Source organism: Vipera berus (genome assembly GCF_964194415.1).
Source record: "Vipera berus genome assembly, chromosome: 13".
Lineage (NCBI taxonomy): Eukaryota > Metazoa > Chordata > Lepidosauria > Squamata > Viperidae > Vipera > Vipera berus.
This window is the reverse complement of record NC_138216.1, coordinates 11,005,524-11,029,567: the sequence shown is the minus strand read 5'-3', so window position 1 is coordinate 11,029,567 and position 24,044 is coordinate 11,005,524. Positions and strand designations below refer to the sequence as shown.

Below are 24,044 nucleotides of genomic sequence, written 5' to 3'. Positions count from 1 at the left end.
TGTGAATGCTGTGCACATAGGTGCATCTACATCTGTGGGTGTGGTTCTCTTTATGTGCACGTGTAAAGGGAGGGAAAAGATAGATGATAGATAGATAGATAGATAGATAGATAGATAGATAGATAGATAGATAGATAGATAGATAGATAGATTAGAAGAGATAAATTGATAGATTAGTAGAGATAGATTAGAAGATATATATAGACAGAAGAGATAAGACAGATTAAAAGATATAGAGATAGACTGAAAGATAAATTGGATTTATCTTTGTTAGCAATCCAAAATATTTACGCAAATAATGATTGTCGCAGTTGCGACTACCGCCTGTGGACAGCCTGAGTTTGGGCTGATACAGGCAAAAAGATTTGGCCCATATTTGGGCCGGCAAGGTGTTCAAAATACTCAAGACATATCTCCCCTGCCTCTTCCCTACCCGATGCAGCTGACAATGTGAGAAAGAGCCTGTGGCCTAGAAGTTAAAACAATTGCCTAATGTGCAATCAGCCCAGGTTCAAATCTCAGAAGGGTGTGGCTGACTGAAGAGAACAAATAAGTTTGAAATAGCTATATCAGTCTCCCTTTAATTCTTTGTTAGCAATCCAAAAAAATTATGCAATTAAAAGATATATAGATATAGATTAAAAGATAGATAGATAGATAGATAAGATAAGATAGATAGAAGGCAGACAGGCAGATAGATGATGGATAGATGATATAAACTGGATGCAGTATTCCAGGTGTGGCCTTACTAAGGGTTTATAAAGCGGTACTAATACTTCACATGATTTTGATTCTATGCTTCTGTTTACACAACCAAGGATTCTATTAGCTTTTTCGGCTGCTGCCAATTGTTTTTTACTTTTTTATTATTTATTAAACATATTTACTATATAGGTGCCTAACTCACACCTAGTGACACCAGAGCTTCCCATGGTTTTGCTAGCATTATATCAGCAAGAAATTTTACCCGCTTTTGAGATGCACGCGCGGGATAGTTACCTCATCCAGAGTGTGAGCATCCATGAGGGTAACAATGTATTTGGAAGGGCCCACAAAGGCCAAAAGACGACCTTCGCAACTGACAGACAATGCGTCAGGACCATGATCAGCGTCCTGGGACACCACGTTAGCTGAAGGAGAGTCAGACAGTCAAGTTCTGTTGTAAATCATGATGACCGTTAAGTCCAACTCCCACTATTTGGCATAGCGGTCATTAAACAGAAGTCACAGTCGTTAAGCAAATAAAAGTACAGGTCAGAGATCTTCAAACTTGGCAACTTTCAGACTTGTGGACTTCAACTCCCAGGGATTCTGGGAGTTGAAGTCCACCAGTCTTAAAGTTGCCAAGTTTGAAGACCCCTGGTATAGGAAGTCCTCAATTTACAACAGTTCATTTAGTGACAGTTCGAAGTTACATCACTGAAAAAAGGTGACTTATGAGCATTTTTCACACTTACAACCATTATAGCCTCCACAGGGTCACGTGATCAAAATTCAGACGCTTGGCAGCCGACTCATATTTATGACGGTTGCAGTGTCCCAGGGGGGGTGTCACGTGATCCCCTTTTGCGACCTTCTGACAAGCAAAGTCAATGGGGAAATCCAGATTCACTTAATAACCGGGTCGCTAATTTAAAAAGTGCAGTGATTCACTTAACAATGGTGGCGATAAAGGTCGCAAAATGGGGCAAAACTCACTTAACAAATGTCTCACTTAACAACAGAAATTTTGGGCTCAATCGTGCTCGAAAGTCGAGGACTACCTATATTCCCATGGGTGTTTTTTGCTGGAAACTGTCCCAAAACACCACAAATCGGTCACGAGACCACACAGAACACTGGAACCAGCCATAAATATGAGCTGGTGGCCAAATGCCCAATATGTGGTCAGGTGAGTGTGTAGGTGTGTGCAACTAGTGGAACACCAAAACTTAAGTGGCTTTTGGGGGGTGGTGTTGAGATTCCTTGCTAGCCAGTGGACTCGGCAGCTGAGTCTGGGGACTGGGAAGAGGGGCCTGGAGTGCCATCAGAGTCAGAGGACGGCCCCTCTACTTGTGCTCAGGCTGAGACACAGCTGTGCTGGGAAGCTGAGTCAGACTCTTGAGGACTCACAGCTGGAAGACATCATAGATGCTCGCAAACACCAACAGGCAACAAGAGCAAGACAGAGGAATGCAATGGGGCAGCTTCAAAGGCAGAGGAGAATGCATTAGGAAGCCAGGCCTTGGGCTGCATAATAAAAAGGGAAGGTGTGGGAGGTGCTGGTTGCTGAAGGCAACTGTTTGTGAAGGAATCAAGTTTCATTGAATCGTGATTTGTTTGCCTTTGCCTTTGGACATTTTGCAGGTCTGTAAATAATAATAATAATAAAAGGGCTTTGTTTTTCCTGCGGTTCCAGCCCACTTGTTGGAAGAGGGATTTCTCCTTGTGAGTTTAACAAGGACTCACGTAGGCTGGGACAGAACAGGGGGGGGTCCATTGAATCTTTGAATTGTCACCGAATGACCGGTTCCAAATGGAGCACTACCTATTGTAAAGTCCCTCCTTAGGACAAAGCAGTAGAGTAGAGCACTTACCTAACACTCGGACCGTGTGACTTTTCTGGATGGCACAGTTGTAAAGGCTCAGCGTCCCCTGTGTGCAGGAACTGTACATGAAGTTGCCATCTGGAGAGAAGGCCAGACCAGTGATCAGACCCCGGTGCTGCCTGTCCAATAATTGCCCCCCAAACAAAGAGGCAAAATGAGGAACGAACACAAAGAAGAAGGAAACCAGAGGATGACAAAAACAAGGGCCGTTATATCCCACAAGCGCAAGACATTAAGGTTTCTCTCCCTTCAGTTTAAGCCCATAGTAATCCTGCAGTTATCGGCCGGAGAGCAACTGCTTCAAACTCACCCATGGAGCTATTTAGTCCGGCAAGATTTGAATCGACATTTCCTCCCCCCCCTGCCCCCATCCAAGTCCACTATATTTTTAGTGCAGTTTTGCACAATAGTATATTCTTAGAGTTTACTTTTGCACTATAGTATATTTTAGTTCTTTTTGCACTAGTATTTTGAGTTTACTTTTGCACTATAGTATATTTTACTTTTGCACTACAGTATATTTTGAGTTTGCTTTTTGCACTACAGTATATTTTGAGTTTGCTTTCTGCACTACAGTATATTTTGAATTTACTTTTGCACTACAGTATATTTTGAGTTTGCACTATACTATATTTTTACTTTTGCACTACAGTATATTTTAGCTTACTTTCGCACAATACTATATTTTAGTTTACTTTTGCACTAGTTTATTTTTGCACTATAGTATATTTTAGTTTACTTTTGCACTGTAGTATCCTTTTTAGTTTACATTTGCACTATAGTATATTTTTAAGAGTTTACTTTTGCACTATATTTTTTAGAGTTGTGTGATGCTCAGTTATTTGTTGTAAAAAAGGGGAGCATCTGCCATTGGAAAGGCAATAAAAATGTGCCTCTTTCTCCAGGCACTTGGGCTAAGATGAGTAACGTTCTCCCCACTGGTGACGTTATATAGTTTGATTTTAATCACTATATAATTATTTTAGATTGCGCTAGTGGTGTGTGCTATTTTTCTTCTCTATTTTTGTATAATGATTTGGGTACTGCCCAGAGTCTTGTTATCTGAGTTGAGTGGCCATGTTGAATGCTTTATATAAACAGACAAATCAGAAGCAGAAATGGGATATAGGTAGTCCTCGTTTAGAGACTGTTCAAGTTATGAGTGATAAAGAAGTAACTTTGCAACCACTCCTCACATTTACAACCTTCATAGGTCGGTAAACAAAGGAACGCTGAAATAAGATTCCAAGCACTGTTGCAGTTTCACTTAGCAACCGCTTTGCTTTATGACCAAATTGTCGGTTCCAGTTGTGGTTACTAATGATGACCTGTACTTAACATTTAACGTATCACCCCAAAAAACACTGATAAGTGAATGAATCATTCTAAATCAGATGATTTGTTTTGTTGTTTTTCTTTACTGCATTACAGGCTAATGAGTGTATTTCATATTTATTTTCTCCTCCAAAGAAACATTCCCTTTCAAATCACTGTCCCCCTCCTCTTGTAATGCATGCAAAACATTCAAAATGTAACTATGAAATTACACAAAGACTTTACTTGTGTTCTTCAAGCAGCCTTGAGGCGGCCAAGCTGATGATCCTCACCACGCCAGTGTCGAAACCGCAAGCGAAAATAGGCTGCAAGGGATGAAAGGCCACAGCGCACGGGATTTCATCTGAGGCCGTGAATTCATAAAGCTGTAAGGGGACAGAGTGGTATCCAGGTGAGACAGAAGGAGGGAGCAGAAGGAAATGGTCCAAGAGTTGCGTCTTGGTGTTAAGGAACTTTTTAATACTTCCATTCAAGAAAGGGAACAACAAATAAGAAACAATCAAATCTCCCTGACTTCCACTTTTGCAGAAGAATGTCTGGCACAAAAAAAAATAGCAACAGTGGGCAATGCTGAAATGTAAGAAATATTTAGCACACGCCTTAAATAAATTTAACATAGCCTGAAATCTCCCAAGAAGTCCAAACGCTAACCTTAAAAGCCAGAAAATGTTGGCCTTGCCTATTCTGTGTAATTCAGTCTCGACCACTTTGTCTTACAGCTCTGCCTATGGTATGCCTCGCTTCTTAACCGCCAGGAGGTGGCCCATCTTTGATTTAATACAGTGAAAGCATCAATGGCAAGAAAACAATTAAAGAACAGAAAATAGAGATGATCAACCAATTTTTAAAAAATTGTAGCTGACCATCTGCTGTTATCGCATGAAATAGCGACGAAAACAACAGAAGCTACTTGTGGATAAGATAGGTTGCTTTTGGTTGTGGAGAAGTATGGTTTAACAGGCCTTAACATTTTATTATGGGTTTATCGTTGTTTTTGTTACATCTAAAACAAAATTTAAAAACTGTAAACTGCTTTACCAATCCCAACATAACCTGTAAGCTGAAGCACTGGTTCTTTTGCCCCAAACTAAGAACAAGGACTATGAAGTCTTGTGGCTTCTTAAAAACTGTCGCTTTCTTTGCACAAGTTTCTCATTTATCATATTCACATGGATTCAACCTTAAGAATACAGATCAGGAGATTGAGGGATAGGATATCTGACACCTTCCAGGAAGCTATAAGCATCTATTGTTAAAATAATGTTAATCTTTAAGGTGCCACAAATGAGTGTGCGTGTTTCTTTGTGTGTGTGTGTGTGTGTGTGTGTGTGTGTGTGTGTGTGTGTGTTGTGTTCTGCTGAACAAAGTTCTGAAATCACCTGCTGCATAGACTCGACATTCCAGACGCGAATGGTACTGTCTTTGGACACAGTCACCAGCTGTTTCTGGGAACTGTCCACTGAAAATGCCCAGACTGTGCCCACGTGGGATCGCATGATCGTGCAGTAATCTCTCGACTGGATGTCCAAGCAGCCCACGTTCCCAGTGGCGGTGGTACACAAAACTTTCTGATTGTCTGGGCTGATTCGAACCGAACTCACTGGATTGTTGTGCTCTGGAAGAAAGATACCTGTTCGGTCAGCATTCAGGTGACATGGTTAGATTCACCAGGCAAAGTAAACGGTCAGGCGTCTGGAGATTCTTGGCGAGGGTGCAAATAGCTACTTTAGCTTGGCGAGGTTTCTGTTTACAGGAATAATACAGGAAACTGCTCAGAAATTATTGATTTGTTAAATGTGTTGGCTGTCCATCTTACCACAGGGTAACTTCCACGTGTCTTTCACATTCCATGGGACGTGACAACCAGCTAAGGATGTGTCTAAGGCAGGACTAAAACTCAGGGTCTCTCTGTTTCTAGCCTGGTTCTTTAACCATGACGCCAAAGTAGCTCTCAAAGAACTAGATAAATCTATGCAAAAAAAATGTAATCCTAGTAAGGGAGAGATTTGGAACATGGGAAGCTGTTAGAAGCAGAATACGTAATTATCCCCAGGCAAGCTAGCTGACAGGAGATTCAAGACAAGCAAATGGAAATATTTCTCTGCAGAGTAGCTTTTTTTAAGTCACTGAATTTTTCGTTTCAAACTGTGGAAGCCATTGGCTTGGGCATCTTTCAAAAGAGATTAAACTCATGGAGGATATGCCCTAACTGTAGAGAGAGACACAAAGGAAACTGGATGTCTAGGGCCATGGAAAAAGATGCCAGAAGGAGGCTAGACCAGCACTCTTCACGTACTAAGATGTCAAAATCTGGAACACGGAATGTCGCACACACGCAAAAAAAACAAGATCTGCTTTCTCTCTTATCCCATCATGCAGGACACAGAATAATGGGCTTAAATTATAGGAAGACAGATTTCAGCCGAGGCTGGGAAACTGTTCCTGGCCGTTCAAAAGTGGAACCAATGACCAAGGGGAGTGGTGGCTTTCAATAAACGCTTTAAAACCCAAGATGGACAGCCATCGACTAAGGAAGCTTTAATGTCGATTCCAGTAATGAATACGAAGTTAGACTCAATGACCTATTTCAACCCCACTATTTATTGATTGCGCAACTACCTAAGGCCATGGATTAAAATCCCTTCAAGCTCAGGAGGAGAAGTAAACCAGTCCCCTAGAAGCCAGCTTATGTCCTCAGGCGTCACCTGCAACCTTTCCAAAGGCATCTCCAGTTGATCCCCTGAACAGAAGGCCTACCTGGTTTGTGACTTTTTTTTTAAACTCTACGCACCTGCCTCCAGGAAGACTTCTGAGAAGTCCAACGGCCACAGGCGCAGGTAGCCATCATCAGAGGCAGTGGCACAGAAAGTTGAAGAGAGGCAGATGCTGTTTAGGGATATCCCAGGGCCTGCCGGGGGGGGGGGAGAAAAACAAAACAAAATAGAAATCCAGGATGCTCTGAGACACAAGAACTGCCAGCGCTTGAATCCTTTCGCCCCTCCCCATCTCTAATTGATGCTTAATATCTAAAGGCCTATCTCGTTAAGACCCCTTAAGATAACGTTCTACAATTATCCCAAAACAACGACCCTTCGCTTCAGTAAGTGTCAAGACTGAGTTGGACTTTCACCTACATTTTTCCTTCGCTTGCAGCTTGACAATAACGGTGTGTGTGTGTGTGTGTGTGTGTGTGTGTGTGTGTGTGTGTGTGTATGGAATGCAAGGGTGGGGGGGATGGTATCCAAGCAAGGTGGCATTTCAAGAACACAATGAGCAGATGTCCCAGCATGGATGGCTCTCTCCCATTGCAAATGGTATAGGGTTTCCTGCCTGGGCGGGAGGTTGGACTAGATGACCTCCAAGGTCCCTTCCAACCTTTTATTCTTATTCTTATTGTTGTTGTTTTATGAACAGAAATGATTGGTGGATGTTATGGTCTGTGGGCGGCCTCTAGGGAAAGGGGGGAATTAACTATGCTTGCTTTTGGTAAGAGATAAGATAACCTTTATTGTCATTTTTTGTTACTGTGGGCACAACAATACACATCAAAAACGAAATTTAGTTGCCTGCTCTCAAAGTGAACACATACCTGACACACACCTAAACATACTATATACAACATATACGTAAAAAAAAAAGCCTTGACAAATACTTAACACATATCTCCCTTGCTTCCTGCTAATAAAGAGATAAAGAAGCTGTGGCTCAGGGAGTTAAAACAACTGCCTAATATATAATCAGCCCAGGTTCGAATCTCAGATAAAGGGTATGACTGACTGATGAGAACAAAATAAGTTCAAAATGGCCATCTCAGCCTCCCTAATTCTTTATTAGCAATTTGAATAATTTACACAAATAATGAGCTGTCATAAGTTGACTATATCCTGTGGATAGCCTTGGGTTAGGCAAAAACAGGAAAAAAAGAGTTAATTAGCAAGGTGTATTAAAAAAAAAAAGCCTTGACAAATACTTAACAACATATACGTACTATATACAACGTATGTATAGACCCACACCCCTACATGTACATAACATTTAAATATTAAACACTGCCTATCTTGAATATATAACGGAAGGAGGACGCTTGAGAGTTCACGGAAAACCCAGAGCTGGTCTCGCTTCTTCTGTGCCAATGTGTGTGTTGTTTTTTTTCAGTAAAGTTTTATGCTCTGGTAAAATAATGTCCCAGGAGCTTCTTTTCCTGGATTTGCCAATTGGACAGTTGACAATAGGTCTGCAAGAAGAGACTTCAGATACCACTGTTCTCTTTTTTGACCCAAGAACTGATGTAGCTCCTGCCCCCACTAAGAAGCCATTTTGAGTCTAGGAAAATGCAGCCCGACCTAAATAGAATTTCTTTTTCAGGATTGCTCCAGTTTATAGCATCGCCCAAAGTTGTAAATTCCGTATCTCCAACATGACATCCACGAGCACCAGCTGTCTGATGGTTCTTCCCTTAATGCTTGCTAGCCGCAATATATCACCTGATCTTATTTTATTTATATTGCTCAAATTATCAGAAAAATATAGTCCTTGACTTATGACCATTTGTTTAGTGACCGTTCAAAGTTACAACGGCACTGAAAAAAGTGACTTATGACTGTTTTTCACACTTCCAACTGATACGGCATCGCGTGATCACGTGATCCAAATTCAAAGGCTTGGCTATTGCCTCATAATTGTGACGGTTGCAATGCTCCAGGGTTATGGGATCCCCTTTTGCGACCTTCTGACAAGCAGTGTCAATGGGGAAGCCAGATTCACTTAACAACCGTGTTACTAACTTATCAACTGTCTAGATAGATAACCTTTATGGTCATTTTTTCCCCCTGTGGGCACAATGGTATAAGTTAAAAATGAAATTTAGTTGCTTCCTCTCAAAGTGTACGCATACATAACACATTTAAAACATACTTAGCAAGAGAGATGTTGGGCTTAATAGTGGTAGTAAGTCCAGGACAACCTATTTTAGCTAGCATCCTGCAAAGGGAAGTGTCAGCCTTGAGTGTAAAGCCTGTTTTTCACGAACGCCTCCAGGCCCTGTTTATCCTTCTTTTTTTCGTTCTTTTGGGCTCCAAAAAAGCTGGATCTGAAGACTGCGCTTGATTTGGAAAGATGCCCTTAATGCCCATTTAAAAAGTCAAAATGTAAGGTAAGATGGTAGAGACTTGACAAGTGTGTCCAATGAAACACCCTTACAAGTCGAAAACGTTCACTTGGCCTCGACAAAGTTAGAAATGGCTGCGATAGCTGAATGCCTGAAAAAATCCCGGAAACACTCACTCATACCTCAAAACACTCCTTTTCCACCTGGCTGACCTGGACTGACAGGGATTTTAATTATGTTTTTAATTTTTTAACTCTAATTTTAATTTATTTTAATTTTAATTTATTGTACAGAGGCCTTTAATTTTAATTTTATCTTAACATCTGTATTTATTGTATGTTATTGTTGTTAGCCACCCTGAGTCCTTCGGGAGATAGGGCGGCATATAAGTCCCAATAATAAATAAATAAAATAAATAAATACCTGAATTAAAACCTGGCTTCTCTCGTTGATGGACGGGTCCTGCCTCCAAGGGCAAAAGGCGACGGACATTTTTGACAGTGACATTCTTGTAGTCAATTTCTAAAACATGCCCACTTCTACTGCAAACAAACCTAGGGGAGGGAGGGAGGGATTGTTTTAATTCTTAAAGCAGTTCTCTTTTCTGGCTTCTGGCTACTGCGTCACCAGTAAGTCACTCTGACCATAGCAGCAAATGAAGAACTTTTCCGTAAATAGACTTTGCATTATGTAAAACAGTATCAAGACCCCTGTGGAAGTAATGCTACGGAAAGATGTTATAAAAGTATGCTTAATAAACCAAAATAAAGAATCCACCAAAAAGAATTGGATCGGTTATGGAGCAGCATCTTATACTTCCATGCTAAAATATATAGGAGGCAAAACAAAACAAAACCTCTACAGATTTCCTGGTTGTCCTAAGTATAAAACTAACTTTCCTTTTGTTATGCTGGCACTTATCTTTTCAGTGCCAGAAACTTTTATATGGAAGCTCTGACTAACCGTACATTTGAATTGATGTGTGAATCAATCCAAGAGTGAAATATTAGCTGAATCCCCTGTTCAACCAAAAGGAATTAACTTTCAGGATAAATCAAGATATGTCAACCAAAGGCGGGACTGAACCTTAATGTGCTTCCTAAGTTATCATGACCGCAGCCCTGTTGATCTATGGAAAGACACCCAGAAGCTGCCTTGAACCCTCAGTCTTTCTCTAAAGCTTTGGCAAGGAGAGAGGAAAAGTATTCCTTACAGCGTCCGATCCTCAGGCTCACGTTGGGTGGAGTGGCCGACCTCAAAGGCCAGGTCTGTGAATTCCAGAGAACGGTATTCGCCCAAATTCACGGGGCAGGAGCGCAAAGCCCCACTTTGGACCCGCCACAGCCTCACATTGTCCCGGCCACATGATACCATCCTGTGTTGAGAGAAGTCAGGGTAGAGGATGAGAGGAGGGAGGGAGGGAGGGAGGGAGGGAAGGAAGGAAGGAAGGAAGGAAGGAAGGAAGGAAGGAAGGAAGGAAGGAAGGAAGGAAGGAAGGAAGGAAGGAAGGAAGGAAGGAAGGAAGGAAGATACAGGGAAGCTTTTCAGTTTGGAATATTAATCCGAATTCACATAGGCATAGTACTTGGGATATGCAACTTTCCCTTCCTTTCCTCTTGAGTCACTCTGGTTTGCTGTTTGGCCTGGGCAAAGCATCTTGATGGTGATGAGTTTCAACAGCACCACCAGCTACGATGCAACAGAGTGCATAAGAAGCTCAGAGAGTAAATACAGGCTGGCTTCTGTTGCCTGTCACTACTGTACATAAGAGGGACGCAGTGGCTCAGTGGGTAAGGACGCAGAGCTTGTCAATCAGAAGATCGGCAGTTTGGCGGGTCAAATCCCGAGTGCCACGTAACAGAGTGAGCGCCTGTTACTCGTCCCAGCTTCTGCCAACCTAGCAGTTCGAAAGCACGTAAAAATGCAAGTAGAAAAATAGGGACCACTCCGGTGGGAAGGTAACAGCGTTCCGTGCGCCTTTGGCATCTAGTCATGCCGGCCACATGACCACGGAGACGTCCTCGGACAAGCGCTGGCTCTTTGGCTTTGAAACGGAGATGAGCACCAGCCCCTAGAGTCGGAAATGACTAGCACGCATGTGCAGGGGAACCTTTTACCTTTACCTTTTTACTGTACATAACCAACTCGGTTTCCTGAAAACCTGATGCAAAGACTCTTTTGAAAGCTCTCCTTGAAAGGATGACAGTTAGCCTCAAGAACAAGAAACAGTTCTTTACCTGGTATCGTCAAAAAAGGCAATCTTGAAGGCTCGAATGTCCACATCTGTGTGAGCTTTGGCCAGCATGACCACCTCTCCCCCACGATTCACCTGGAAGGTGTTCCACACCACCACCAACTGCCAAGAGAGTATGCAACAGCTAGAGTGATCTTTCCTTGACTGGACAAACCTGATCAAATCTACCTCTAAAATCTTTCTACAACTCCCAAATTCATTCTTCTTTAACCAAGCTCAGAATTAATGGCTTTGAAGATATAGCTTAGCTCAGAACTTTCAAGGAAGGAATGATGGACTGAAGGCATCTCAACAAAGAGCTGACAATTGGGGCAAAGACCTAGGAACCACTGAGCAAACTGGTTCCTTGGAACCTCTCTGGATAAGGAGAGGATGAGATTGCCCATATGTGCTCTGGATGGCTGCTCCCCATAAGGAGACCACAGGATAGCAATTGTCTTTAGTCACAAAGGGTAAATGCCTGCCTATGGTGACTTGATAACTGTAACAAAGATGTTTTTATTGAGTTGATAATAATAATTGTACTAGCCCAATATGAGATAGCAGGTATTAATGGAAAAAGAGAGAAAATATTTGATGTTGTAATATGAGATTTATACTAAAGACTTATGTATACTGTTGAACTCTTGATCAACCCAGTCATCACGTTGCTTTTTAAATACCCAATTATAAAATGAGAAAAATGAATAAAATATTATAAAAAAAAATACTTGGGTTCTTCCTGGTTTGTCAATGGAGAGAAGATTCAGGATCTTCATAGCTGATCCAAAGCAAAACAAACTTACAAATTTACCTACGCTATTTTGAATGCTGCTCTAAACCCTAAAAACGAAAAGGAACACTGGGATCTGAAAAACCAGAAATCAATTAGCTGCAAAGTAGTGCCATTATAGAATATTCGGATGGGGATAGGAGTCTTTCTTTCTCTCAGTGCTAGAAACCTAGATGCAGATGAAGTAACATCACCAGTACATTAGTTGGGTAATGAAACATCTGAAAGAAAACAACCAAGCTCAGAGAGCATCGAGGATCCCAGAGTGTAACCCCGAGCTATAAATGTTCTCTTCAATTTAAAACCTAGGTGACGCTAATCAGAAAAAAAAATAGTATCTTGGAGCAACGGTATCCATAGGCAATTCTAATGTTCCCTCGCATGGAAGGATGGCATCAAGATATCAGCACTTGGACAGCTCCAACTTTGTCCAGAGGAAATACAGAAAGGAAAACTATTCTGATAATAAAAAAAAATAAATATCCTACTGGAATGGGAAGAGATCTTCAGCCATGACAGCTCTAGCCTTTTGATCTCTGGGAATAAGTAGACGATGAAGAGTACATGGCCAGGATTCCCTTCCTCCACTCCAGAACCAATTATACATCTCCTTTGACTTTAGATGACAGCAACTGACAGTAAAACCAATCCACAAACCGCTTAAATGTGAGCAAGCCACAAATCAAATCACTGAAATCACAAATCATACAAATTCTCAACAGCTTTGGCAGGGAGAAGGAATCTTTGTTTTGGCCCTGAGCATTGTTTCCCAAGTCCTCAAGCACCGCAAATCGTGTCTGGGAATTGGGAAAGGCTAGAGATACCTCTGCAGATCCTGGCAGCCATAGATGCCCCATGGAGACCTCTGAGGTGACACCGTAAAAGACGTGAGGAAAACCCTCCAGCACCTTGGTCTGCTATACAAACCAAATGCCAATTTACTCACCGTCTTCCCACGCTTGTCTTTCCCCGTGGCACAAAGGACATTTCCACTGTATGAAAAACTGGAGGGGGAAAAAATGGCAGGCATAAGTCCAGCATTTCCAGTTAAGTAAAAATAAGCTACTGATGGCTGTTACAGCTTGAAAATGGGAGAAGGACGCTGCCTGTCAGGACAATTAACGGAGATGTAAACAGGCATAGAATTTGATCTGTCGAAAGTTTCACAAACTGTTTCAAGGAAACTCAGTGCAGACCATGAAAGGAATCTTCATCACCAAATCTAGAAGCCTTTCCTGATTGATTGATTGATTGATTGATTGATTGATTGATTGATTGCTGGTTTGTTTTTCTGACTATGTATGCAGCCAAATCTTCAAGATTGCAGGGGCTTGCAATGGTGTACTAAAACACAATAAAATACCCTTCAATAAATAAAAATAACAAAATACAACAGACAAGAAGAGCCAGTAATGTAATAGCTAATAACAGAGAAGAAATCAGAAAATCTGGTTGCCTTTAAAATAAAAGCACCTTTGGGACAACCATGACCTGGATGAATAAGAACCTCTACAGGCAACATATAAAAAACTTTGGGTAAAAATGGCAGCTGTTCAGTCTCCAAAAGCCATTATTTGGTTCTCTACAGCTTCCAGCTTAAATGGACTCCAGAAGATGGTAGAGGACAGGAAGGCCTGGAGGAACGTTGTCCATAGGGTCGCGATGGGTCGGACACGACTTCGCAACTAACAACAACAACAACAACAGCTTCCAGAGGACCATCGCATCGAGGGGCCAAACTGATGTCTATGAGGAGGCTGTTCCATGATAGAAAAGCCACATTTGGTATCCTCAGCCCCCTCAACACACCAACGTGGGACACCACGAGCTCTTCCAGCTTACATTCCCCCACCCCACCTCCGCCCTTCTTCTGGGGTAGTCCGGCACTTACCTGAGGCACGAGATGGAATGGATCCCAGTTTTAAAGACACAAAGGCACTTCCCACTTGGGAAGTCCCAGAGACGCACCACGCTCATTTCTCCCATCTGGGCAGATGCCAGCATAGTGCTTTTGTTGTTGAAGGCCAGTGCTGCCACCTACAAAAATAACGGGCCACTGTCTGCACAAAGAGTTTCCTACAGCATGGGGAAGTTAGGCCACACACCTGGGAGGAATATTCTTTATGATGAGGTGTCCTGCTCCCCCCAACTATAGAGCGGCACTGTAGCTAAGTCAGGAGTAGGCCACCTTGGCTCTTTTATGACTCGTGGACTTCAGCTCCCAGAATTCCTCAGCCAGCCATCCTGAGGGGAAAGGGAGAGGTCCCAAGCTGAGCCATGCTGGCTAAGGAATTCTGGGAGTTGAAGTCCATGAGTCATAAAAGAGCCAAGGTTGCCTACCCCTGAGCTAAGTGGTTAAGACACTGAGCTTGTTGGCGGGAAAGTCAGCAGCCCAGATTCGAGACCAAAGTACCACGCCACGTGGCTCCTGCCAACCTAGCAATTCGAAAGCATGCAAATGCGAGTAGATATATAGGTACCACTTCGGTGGGAAGCTAACAGCGCTCTGTGACCTCATGCTGGCCACCTGACCGTGGAAATGTGCTGGCTCAATGGCTTTGAAAGAGAGATGAGCCGCCCCGCTCCCCTACGGTCAGCGATGACCAGCGGAGTAAAATCCTCAGGGCCTCTTTTACCTGTTCACCCCAACTACTATCTTCCCTATTTGCCAGATTCGAATTTGCCTTGTTGGGTGAAGCAGGCCACTGCATACTGTCATCAGAATTGAACTGCTTAGGAACAGCTTGTAGTACAAACACAACAATTAGGTTTTCTTGACCTAGGTTAAGCATATTGTGTGAACTCCAGAGTACTGTTCAGTCTTAGGTCAATACACCAAATATTATCTGTTCTTGATGACATGTCGTTTTCCCCCCCCTAGGCTGAGTTACTAAAAGGGATGAAAGAAATGGGCATGCTGCATTTGCATAATTAATCATTTTCAACTTGGCACACAGAGATGCATTAAACTGAGAACATTACTTGAATCAAAAGGATGCAAAGACACTTGAAAACAGGGTAAGAATAAAGAAGATTTGCAATAAATGTACTCATAGAAGCAAATGCTGATTTGACAGCATTTGGAAAAAATCAAAAGATGTGCGTGTAATTTAATAGAAAAGTCAGAGAAGTAACCAATATAAAGAATTTAGCTTCTGTGAACTGGCCCCCTTTGGTTATGTAACCGTTTAGCTACTGCTAGAAGTCTATAGAATACTAAAGTATTTCTAATTCTAGACTTGTGTTTCTCAAAGTAGGCAGATTTAATAAGTGTGGACGTTAATTCCCAAAATTCTGGGAATTGAAATCCACACATCTTAAATGTGCCTATTTTAAGAAATACAGGTAATCCTCGACTTACAACAATTCGTTTAGTGACCATTTGAAGTTACAACGGCATTGAAAAAAGGGACTTACGACCATTTTCCACAGCTATAACTTTTGCAGCGTCCCCATGGCCACATGATCAAAATCCAGATGCTTGGCAACGAGTTCACATTTATGACGGTTGCAATATCCCGAGCTCCTGCGATCGCCTTTTACGACTATCTGACAAGGAGAGTCAGTGGGGAAGCCGGGTTCATGTAACAACCGGGTGTCAACGCTGCTAACATTGGATGTTCCCACTTTGGCAACTGATGAAAATGCAGCCATTTTCTTTATTCCTTTAACATGCCTTTTCTTGCTTTAGAAATTAGGTGTGTGTGTGGGGGGGGGAGGTTGGCATGTAAGCTCGGCTAGCCGTAACACCGTAGTGGGAACCCAAGGACGAGCTGATAACGTTTTGGCGAAGTTTTTGGGTTCAGCTATGTAGTGCCGATACTTTGTTTCCCGAATAAAAGATTCGCTAAGGAAAACAATGCCTCCAAGTTCTTCTGAAGGGTTTCATCTATCGGAACCATGACACCGGGTTACTAACTTCACAACTGCAGTGATTCACTTAGCAACTGTGGCAAGAAAGGTCGTAAAAGGGGGCGAAGCTGACTTAACAAACATCTCATCTAACAACAGAAATCTGGGGCTCCACATGCGGTCGTTAAGTCAAGGACTGCCTGTAGAAGGCTAGACATTTCCCATTAAGCGTCCTTTCAATGTTAGGGGCATGTCTATACTTGGAGTGACTTTTATGTTAAAACGTAAGACGAAAGGAGTAGAAAATACCTTGTCGGTGTGGCCAGCAAAAAACCTCTGTTTGCCAGAATCAATGGCTACGGCTACAATCAGGGCGTGGCAAGGGTAGACCACTACAGAACTGCCAAAAGCCCACAATGCCTGGGTGAAAGAAAAGCAGACAATGTCACAACCTTCATAACAAAGCTGCCCCTTCTGAGGCTCTGGGGGTGCTGGATGGCATGCGGGGGCCTCTCAAATTCTAACTTGTCATTTTGAAGAAGGTACAAAACGAAGCATTACCAGAAGGATTCACACAAATTGGTTTAATTTAATCGGAGGGTCAAACGTAAGCTTTATCTATTAGTTTGGGGAACATGGCTTCTTATACACGGCATTCCAAGGCTTAGAGCCATGGTGGCAAACCTATGGCACGCGTGCCACAGGTGGCACGCAGAGCCCTCTCTGTGGGCACGCATGCCGTCGCCCCAGTTCTAGGCCTTCAGCTGGGTTTTATAAAACCTTTTCGCTTTAGGCCGCCGCCATGTGCAAAAAAAAAAAGGTTCAATCAATCAATCAATTTCAACTTCTCGTGGGGAAAAAAGATCTCGCAAAGTTGGAATTGATTGATTGAACTTTCTAGTCCCACCCAGTCTGTTACCACCACACCCATGCCCACCCAATGGGCCACGCCCACCCAATGAGTCACACCCACCCAATGGGCCACGCCTACCAGGCACCCGACAATACATAAGTGGGTTTTGGGTTGCAGTTTGGGCACTTAGTCTCTAAAAGTTTCGCCATCACTGGCCTAGAGGCATCCTGCAGCTCAGAGTAATGTCTCATTTTGCCTGGAAGCCTGCTTGTCTTACTGTAGTGTTGCGTTTTTATCTTGCTTTTCCTCTAGGGCGCTCAAACTGGGATGTGTGGTTTTTCTTCACACACACCCCCACCCGGTGGAGGGAAATATGCTGATTAAATAAGAATATACTGACCCATTTGGTGCTGCAACCCCCAAACCCAATAATCTTCTTCAGCTTCAGAATTGGATCTGGTAGCAGCTTCTGAAAACCAATCCGGAGTTAGATTGAGTCAGGAAGCAACAATTGTGAAAAGCATCTATCTGCATCAGCAGAAGCAACAACTCTAGTGCGATTCTGCTTTTTTCACTAAAGGGGTGGAAATCTCGGCAATATATATAATTCAGTCTCTTCCTGAGCCCTGACCACTTTTAAGATGTGTAGACTTCAACTCCCAGAATTCCCTAGCCAGCATGTTTGGAAAAAAAAAAACTGATCTAGATGAGTCAACAGCCTGATCTGGTATTAGGCAGCTTCCATCATTCATTGGCCCAATTTCACACACACACACACACACACACACACACACACACAAAGAGGACTTATGGCTAGAACTAAAATATCATCAATCACAGAAAGGGGCTGATGGTAGGAAGGAAAAAAAAATGAGAGAGACTCAGAAGTAGTTCTGTAGCCCAGGCATGATTGTATCTCAAAGGCAAAAGTCACCTGCCGTGAAACCAGGAGAGCCTTCAGAGACAAAAGTTGTAAAAGAATAAAATTGCTTCTCACCGTGCAGGGAACAGAGCTTTTGACAGAGATGGTCTTTGGCCCCGCTGTCGGCATGTATTGGTTCTGGAGAAAAAGAGGACACGTTAAGGGTTAGGGGCAAAGAGGATGGCAGGGACGAAGAAGAATGTCACAAGCTGGTTTGGGTAAAATAACGTTTTTGGTTAGGTCGTATTAAACCGAGAAGATGCAAATTTGAAGCACCCATCGCGGCTATTTCAAAGTATTAAATAATGAGACATATGTAATAAAGATCACAAGCAACAATTAAATAATGTTTCCTTGCGAACTGTTTAAAATCCATGATTTTCCATGAAAGCTTTAGAGCAGTGATGACGAACCTTTTAGAGGCTGAGTGCCCAAACTGCTACCCAAAGCCCACTTATATATCGTCGGGTGCCTGGCGGGCGTGGCCCATTGGGTGGGCGTGGCTGCGGTGGTAACGGCAGACTGGGTGGGACTAAAAAGTTCAATCAATCAATTCCAACTTTGCAAGATCTTTTTTTTCCCGTGAGAAGTTGAAATTGATTGATTGAAACTTTTTTTTTGCACACGGCAGCAGAGGCCTAAAGCGAAAAGGTTTTATAAAACCCAGCTGAAGGCCTAGAACTGGGGCGATGGTGCGCATGCCCACAGAGAGGGCTCTGCGTGCCACCTGTGGCATGCGTGCCATAGGTTCGCCATCACGGCTTTAGAGTAACCTCCTCGCTGGTATTGTAACTAATGCAACAAGCCTGTACAGGGCATACACCTTACTGAGCACAGGGAGATTCACTTGGAATTGCATATATACAGGACTGAGCCATAAATCTAAGCTTATGTACTGAAATAAATATTCTCCCAAGCTTTCCAAATTTATCTGTTTCTCCTGTTAGCTCCTCCAGGTCAAATTTCACAAAAGAAGCATTTGGAATGACATCTATCATTTCATATCTGCAAGGCACTGAATGGACTGAAGACATTTTTCATCAAAAAAATAAAATAAAATCCAATACTAAACTAACAAGGCTTAACTTTTATTAACATTTTTATTGCAGTACTGCCCCAGACAGCAGCCAGAAATGAAAAGATAATATTTTAGAGGAAGAAAATGCCATGCAGTTTAAATAATGCCGCTACACAGTGTTGGTGTGTATTTATCATTTCCGAAGGAGCACCCAACTATAAGTTATAGGATGGCAAATAGAACTATTCCTAGCGTACAACTATTAATGCATGTACCAATGAAGGGGAATGTTTGTAGCTGAGGGTTGAACTGTGAGGTCCCTGGTGCTCTCTGAGCTGGCTTGTTTTCTTGCAGACATTTCATGACCCAAACTAGGGAACATCATCCGTGCCAGAAGGGAGGGGGATTTGTGGAATGGAGGGGAAGGACAAGAGAAGAAGGACTGAGGGGTCCTTGGTGCTCTCTGAGCTTGGTTGTTTTCATTTCCCAACTTGGCAACATCATCAGTGCTAGTCTTGATGATGTTACCTAGTTAGGGTAATGAAAGTTTGCAAGAAAACAAGCAAGCTCGGAGAGCACCAAGGACCCCCTTATTGATGCAAGTAAGCACAAGAACAAGGGACGCGGTGGCTCAGTGCGTTAGGACGCTGAGCTTGTTGATCAGAAGGTTGGCAGTTTGGCGGGTCGAATCCCGAGCGCCGCGCAGCAGAGTGAGCGCCTGTTACTCGTCCCAGCTTCTGCCAACCTAGCAGTTCGAAAGCATGTAAAAATGCAAGTAGAAAAATAGGGACCACTACGGTGGAAAGGTAACAGCGTTCCGTGCGCCTTTGGCGTCTAGTCATGCCGGCCACATGACCACGGAGATGTCCTCGGACAAGCGCTGGCTCTTCGGTTTTGAAACGGAGATAAGCACCGCCCCCTAGAGTCGGAAAAGAGTAGCACGCATGTGCGGGGGAACCTTTACCTTTTTAAAGGCACAAGAACTTTGAGGAAAATAAATTTTGCCATAGAAGGAATGTGTGCGAATTGGCATATACTGTAAAAAATCCTGCATGGAAGTACCTGGTTCTCAGTAAGTCTTAACAACGTAATTATGCAACCGGAGGCACATTGGCTCACTGGCTTAAAGATATGCCAGAGATGGTCTCTGCTCCGGCAGTTCGAGCCCTGGCACCATGTGATGGAGTGAGCTCCTGTCACTTGCCTCAGCTTCTGCCCCCTGCTAGTGCTGGACCTGCCCTGGTGTGATGCCCAATTACGAGGCAACATCGGTGGTGAGAGAAGGCCCCAGATAATGCCGCAGGATGTCACTCGTCTTTTCTGGTGTGGAGCTAGTTTGCCCCTGTGGTGCAGCCTGGCTAAGTGCCTGAAGCGCGAGCCAAATATCCACTAGGTACTAATATTGTAGTCTCCTGGCTAACTGTACCATCATGTCAGGACCCACCCCAGTCCACATCTTAGGAAAGAAAATCTCTTGGAGACAGGATTGTCCAAGCAGGAACTTTTACTAAAACATGGTTGACACTGGATAATCTAGACAGGATCTGGAGGGAAAAGAGAACTTCCATTCATTTACAACACCGTTGCTTCCTCCCCTTCAAATTCCAATTGGAGATACAAACCAGAATCCCCCCCCCGCTCTTTCTTTGTTCTTCTCAGTTCAAAGGTTCTTTCCCTGGTCTTTGATGATGGCCCCCAGGCAGGCTGAATAAACAACCTTGCATCTAATGGATAGGGATGGGCAATTAACATCTTCTCTTCTCCTCCTTGGGAATGGCAGAATCCAGTAAGAGGGTGAGATTTAGGTTTGCACGGACAGGGAGTTAGGAATGGAATATAAAATGGATTCTGACACATCACCTTACGCTAAATAAAGAACTGTAGCAACTGACATGTTCTCTTTTATTATGATAATAATTCTTTCTCAAAGATAGTAATAGGCGGGGAAGTTACCTGCGATTTGTTAATTATGAGTATATATGGTTACACCATCTATTCCTTCATGTGTGACTATTATCATTTTGCTCTCCTATCTGAAATGTACACTGAAAATGTGAACACAATCTTTGGTCTGTGGAAGTTCCTTCTACTATCCATGTTTCCCCCCAAAATAAGACCGGGTTTTATATTAATTTTTGCTCCAAAAGACACATTAGGGCTTATTTCCCGGTTAGGGCTTATATTCAGTGAAATATGGTACAAAATGCTTCCAGCTGGCTGATAAATCTTAACTGGGGCTTATTTTGGGGGTGGGGCTTATATCCTGAAAAATCATGCTAGGGTTTATTTTCCGATTGGGTCTAATTTTGGGGGAGGGGGGAAACATGGTATATTCCTCCGATTTACCGTATTTTCCGGCGTATAAGACGACTCGGCGTATAAGACGACCCCCCAACTTTTGAGGTGATTTTAAAGACTTTTCGTCTTATACGCCGGAAAATCGCAGGGCAGGCTGGCGGGAGCCGGCAGGGCAGTCCTGCGCACGCGCGCACTCCCCGGCTGCTCCTTAGCAGCTGGGGAGTGCGCGCGTGTGCAGGACTGCCCTGCCGGCTCCCGCCAGATGCCCTTCCCTCTTGAGGCAGCATCGCTCCCTGGCTCCTAAGGAGTCCTCGGGGATGCTGCCTCAAGAGGGAAGAGCGTCGGACGGGAGCCGGCAGGGAAGTCCTGCGAGGGTTTGTGAGACAACCAGCAGCTGCCGACCCGAATTATTTCCTGATGAAGACAGAACAAACCCCCGAAGCGGCAACAATGGGCGCTTCTCTTGAAACGACCATAATACAACGGCCAATACCAAGTATGCGCGGGGGGAGGAGAGGAGAGGAGAGATAAAGAACGGAAGCCGAGCGTTTGTCTAGAGCTTAAAGCTTCTTAGGAAAAGAGGGGAGAGCCTCTCGCCGAGGACACGACGGCAGCACCCTCTCACCTTCCAGCGTACAGGCATGACTCTTCGCCTGCCTGGAACTAGACGTGGACAGCGAAAACGTGCAAGCCTTCTAAGGGGAGAGAAAAGAAGGCGGTTGCGGTGGAAGCAGAGAAGGACGCAACAACTGTAAACAGAGGCGTTTCCTTGACAAAAAGCCCCGCGGCCTACTTGGCTCCGGCCTTTGGGCGCCTGCACGAGAAGTCACCAATCAGAGCCTGCACGCACGTTTGCCTTCGACGCCCCTCTGACTCTTCCCTTTCCAACTGCCGGTGGGCTTACTTGAGCAGGAGCGCTTTCTTTGCTAGCGGGGGAAGAGTAGTCGCGCGTCCGAGGGGGGGGGAAGGGAGGGGTTAATGTTGCTCTCTTCCCTCTTGGAGAGATCTCTATAATCGTTGTTGAATTCCTCCTTTGGGTGCTTGTAACTGCTGTAGGATAAGGTGGGTTTATGTTTATACGCAGATTCGTGTCCAAATAAACCATTGGTGAATGGGATGACCTTTCTATACTTACCCCTCCCCCCCAAACAGATTGTTGAAATAAAATGAGGCAGAGACGAGCATCACTCCGGGTGCCTTAATGTGTAATTAATACCGCTTCCCTTCCACGTTGCTTAGCCTTAATTCATGAAGCAAAGGAGGATTTGGAGAATTGGAAAGGAGGACGAATGGGGGCAATGCAGGACAGTTGAGGCAGCATCCCCGAGGACTCCTTAGGAGCCAGGGAGCGATGCTGCCTCAAGAGGGAAGGGCGTCGGGCGGGAGCCGGCAGGGCAGTCCTGCACACGCGCGCACTCCCCAGCTGCTAAGGAGCAGCTGGGGAGTGCGCGCGTGCGCAGGACTGCCCTGCCGGCTCCCGCCAGACGCCAGACGCTGATTTTCCGGCGTATAAGCCGACTGGGCGTATAAGACGACCCCCCAACTTTTGAGGTGATTTTCATGGGTTTAAAAAGTCGTCGGAAAATACGGTATATTGCAGTACACACTAAATACTGCAGTAAGCCATGAGTATTTGCTTTGGGTCCCGTGTTTGGATTCCACACCAGCCATGACTAGCATTCCTCAGAGATTTCTCTCTCCCCACTTTTTCCAAATCCAAACTAAATCCTATGGCTCCCTTAAAGTGGAACAGTTGTCCACACAGGAATGATAAGGAAGGCCTAAGGAAGAAAGAACAGGCTGAAGTTGCTGCTTACCACGTCAGAGTCGACGGTAACAGCACGGACACGGCCATCCCCATTTTTGTGGGCGTAGACATGAATGCTGCCATCGTCCATCGACGAGGGGGGGAAACAGGGATCTCCTCTGGCCTGGGACCCTTCTCTCAGGCTCTGGTCCACAGTGGAGGCTGTCCACACAGGCTCGGACCTCGATGGGTGAATCTTGGGGATGTGCTTTGTAAGAAGGGGGGACTGGCGAGGCATCTTTCCCAAAAAAAAAGAAAAGAAAAAAGAAAAAGTTTTGGAAAGTGGAGGCTGAAGCTAAAGTCTGCCGGTCCTTTCTTCAACGAGAAGCAACGGAGCTGTGGTTCATAGGGGGACAGCAGCAAGCTAAGATTTGAAGTGAGCTCTGCACAGGGAGTCCTCAACTTACAACCACAACTGGGCCCAAAATTTTTATCTTGCTAAATGAGACAGTTGTTACGGGAATGTTGCCCCATTTTGCGAATCTTGCCAGAGTTGTGAAATGAATCACTGCAGCTGTTGAGTTAGGAACATGGTTGTTAAGCGAATCTGGCTTCCCCGCTGACTTTGCTTGTCAGAAGGTCACAAAAGGGGATCACGTGACCCTGGGACGCGGCAACCGTCATAAATACACACTAGTTGCCAAGCATCCAAACTTTGATCCTGTGTCCAACGGTGCCGTTGTAACTTCAGTCACTAAGCGAATGGTTGTAAGTTGAGGACTACCTATACAATAGTCTATTACATTAGCACAGAGAATGGTGGTAGATGTTTGTCAATTCTGGATGTAAGAAAGATCAAAGCTTACGTACCTCTTTGGGACTGGTGATTTGCTGGATGAGAGACACCCGGTCCCGAACCGGCTTGCTCAGAGACACGTCCTTGGGCACCTGGGTCACTGGCTCATCTTCAGGATGGCCAGCTGAAAAGATAGATGGAAGAAAAGCAATGAAGACCTCAGGATATGGAGCCTGAGATAGATAGACAGATAGATAGATAGATAGATAGATAGATAGATAGATAGATAGATAGATAGATAGATAGATAGATATAGAGATAGAAATAGATTATACACACACACACACACACACATATATGTGTGTGTGTGTGTGTGTTTCAAATAAATATATGTTTAAAATAAATAAAGTTACAATTAGGATCATGGCTCATTATCAATTTCTTCCTTCTAGAACTGCTTTCAGTCTGTTATCTAGGACACTAGGGCAGTATTTTTTCAACC

At 43.9% G+C, this 24,044-nt stretch overlaps 1 protein-coding gene across 1 annotated transcript in view; it reads right to left on the bottom strand.

Moving 5' to 3' along the window:
- The window catches only part of WDR90 (WD repeat domain 90), a gene marked incomplete at its 5' end in the record, with an annotated part of 63,038 nt that overhangs the window by 28,492 nt on the left and 10,502 nt on the right, over nt 1-24,044 (bottom strand). Inside the window, 15 exon segments of the mRNA XM_081337973.1 lie at nt 1,000-1,130; nt 2,577-2,707; nt 4,149-4,288; nt 5,303-5,538; nt 6,715-6,831; nt 9,454-9,584; nt 10,244-10,405; nt 11,268-11,386; nt 13,003-13,060; nt 13,948-14,093; nt 16,218-16,328; nt 17,162-17,230; nt 17,759-17,821; nt 22,817-23,044; nt 23,617-23,726. Coding sequence (XP_081194099.1) covers nt 1,000-1,130; nt 2,577-2,707; nt 4,149-4,288; nt 5,303-5,538; nt 6,715-6,831; nt 9,454-9,584; nt 10,244-10,405; nt 11,268-11,386; nt 13,003-13,060; nt 13,948-14,093; nt 16,218-16,328; nt 17,162-17,230; nt 17,759-17,821; nt 22,817-23,044; nt 23,617-23,726 — 1,952 coding nt within the window.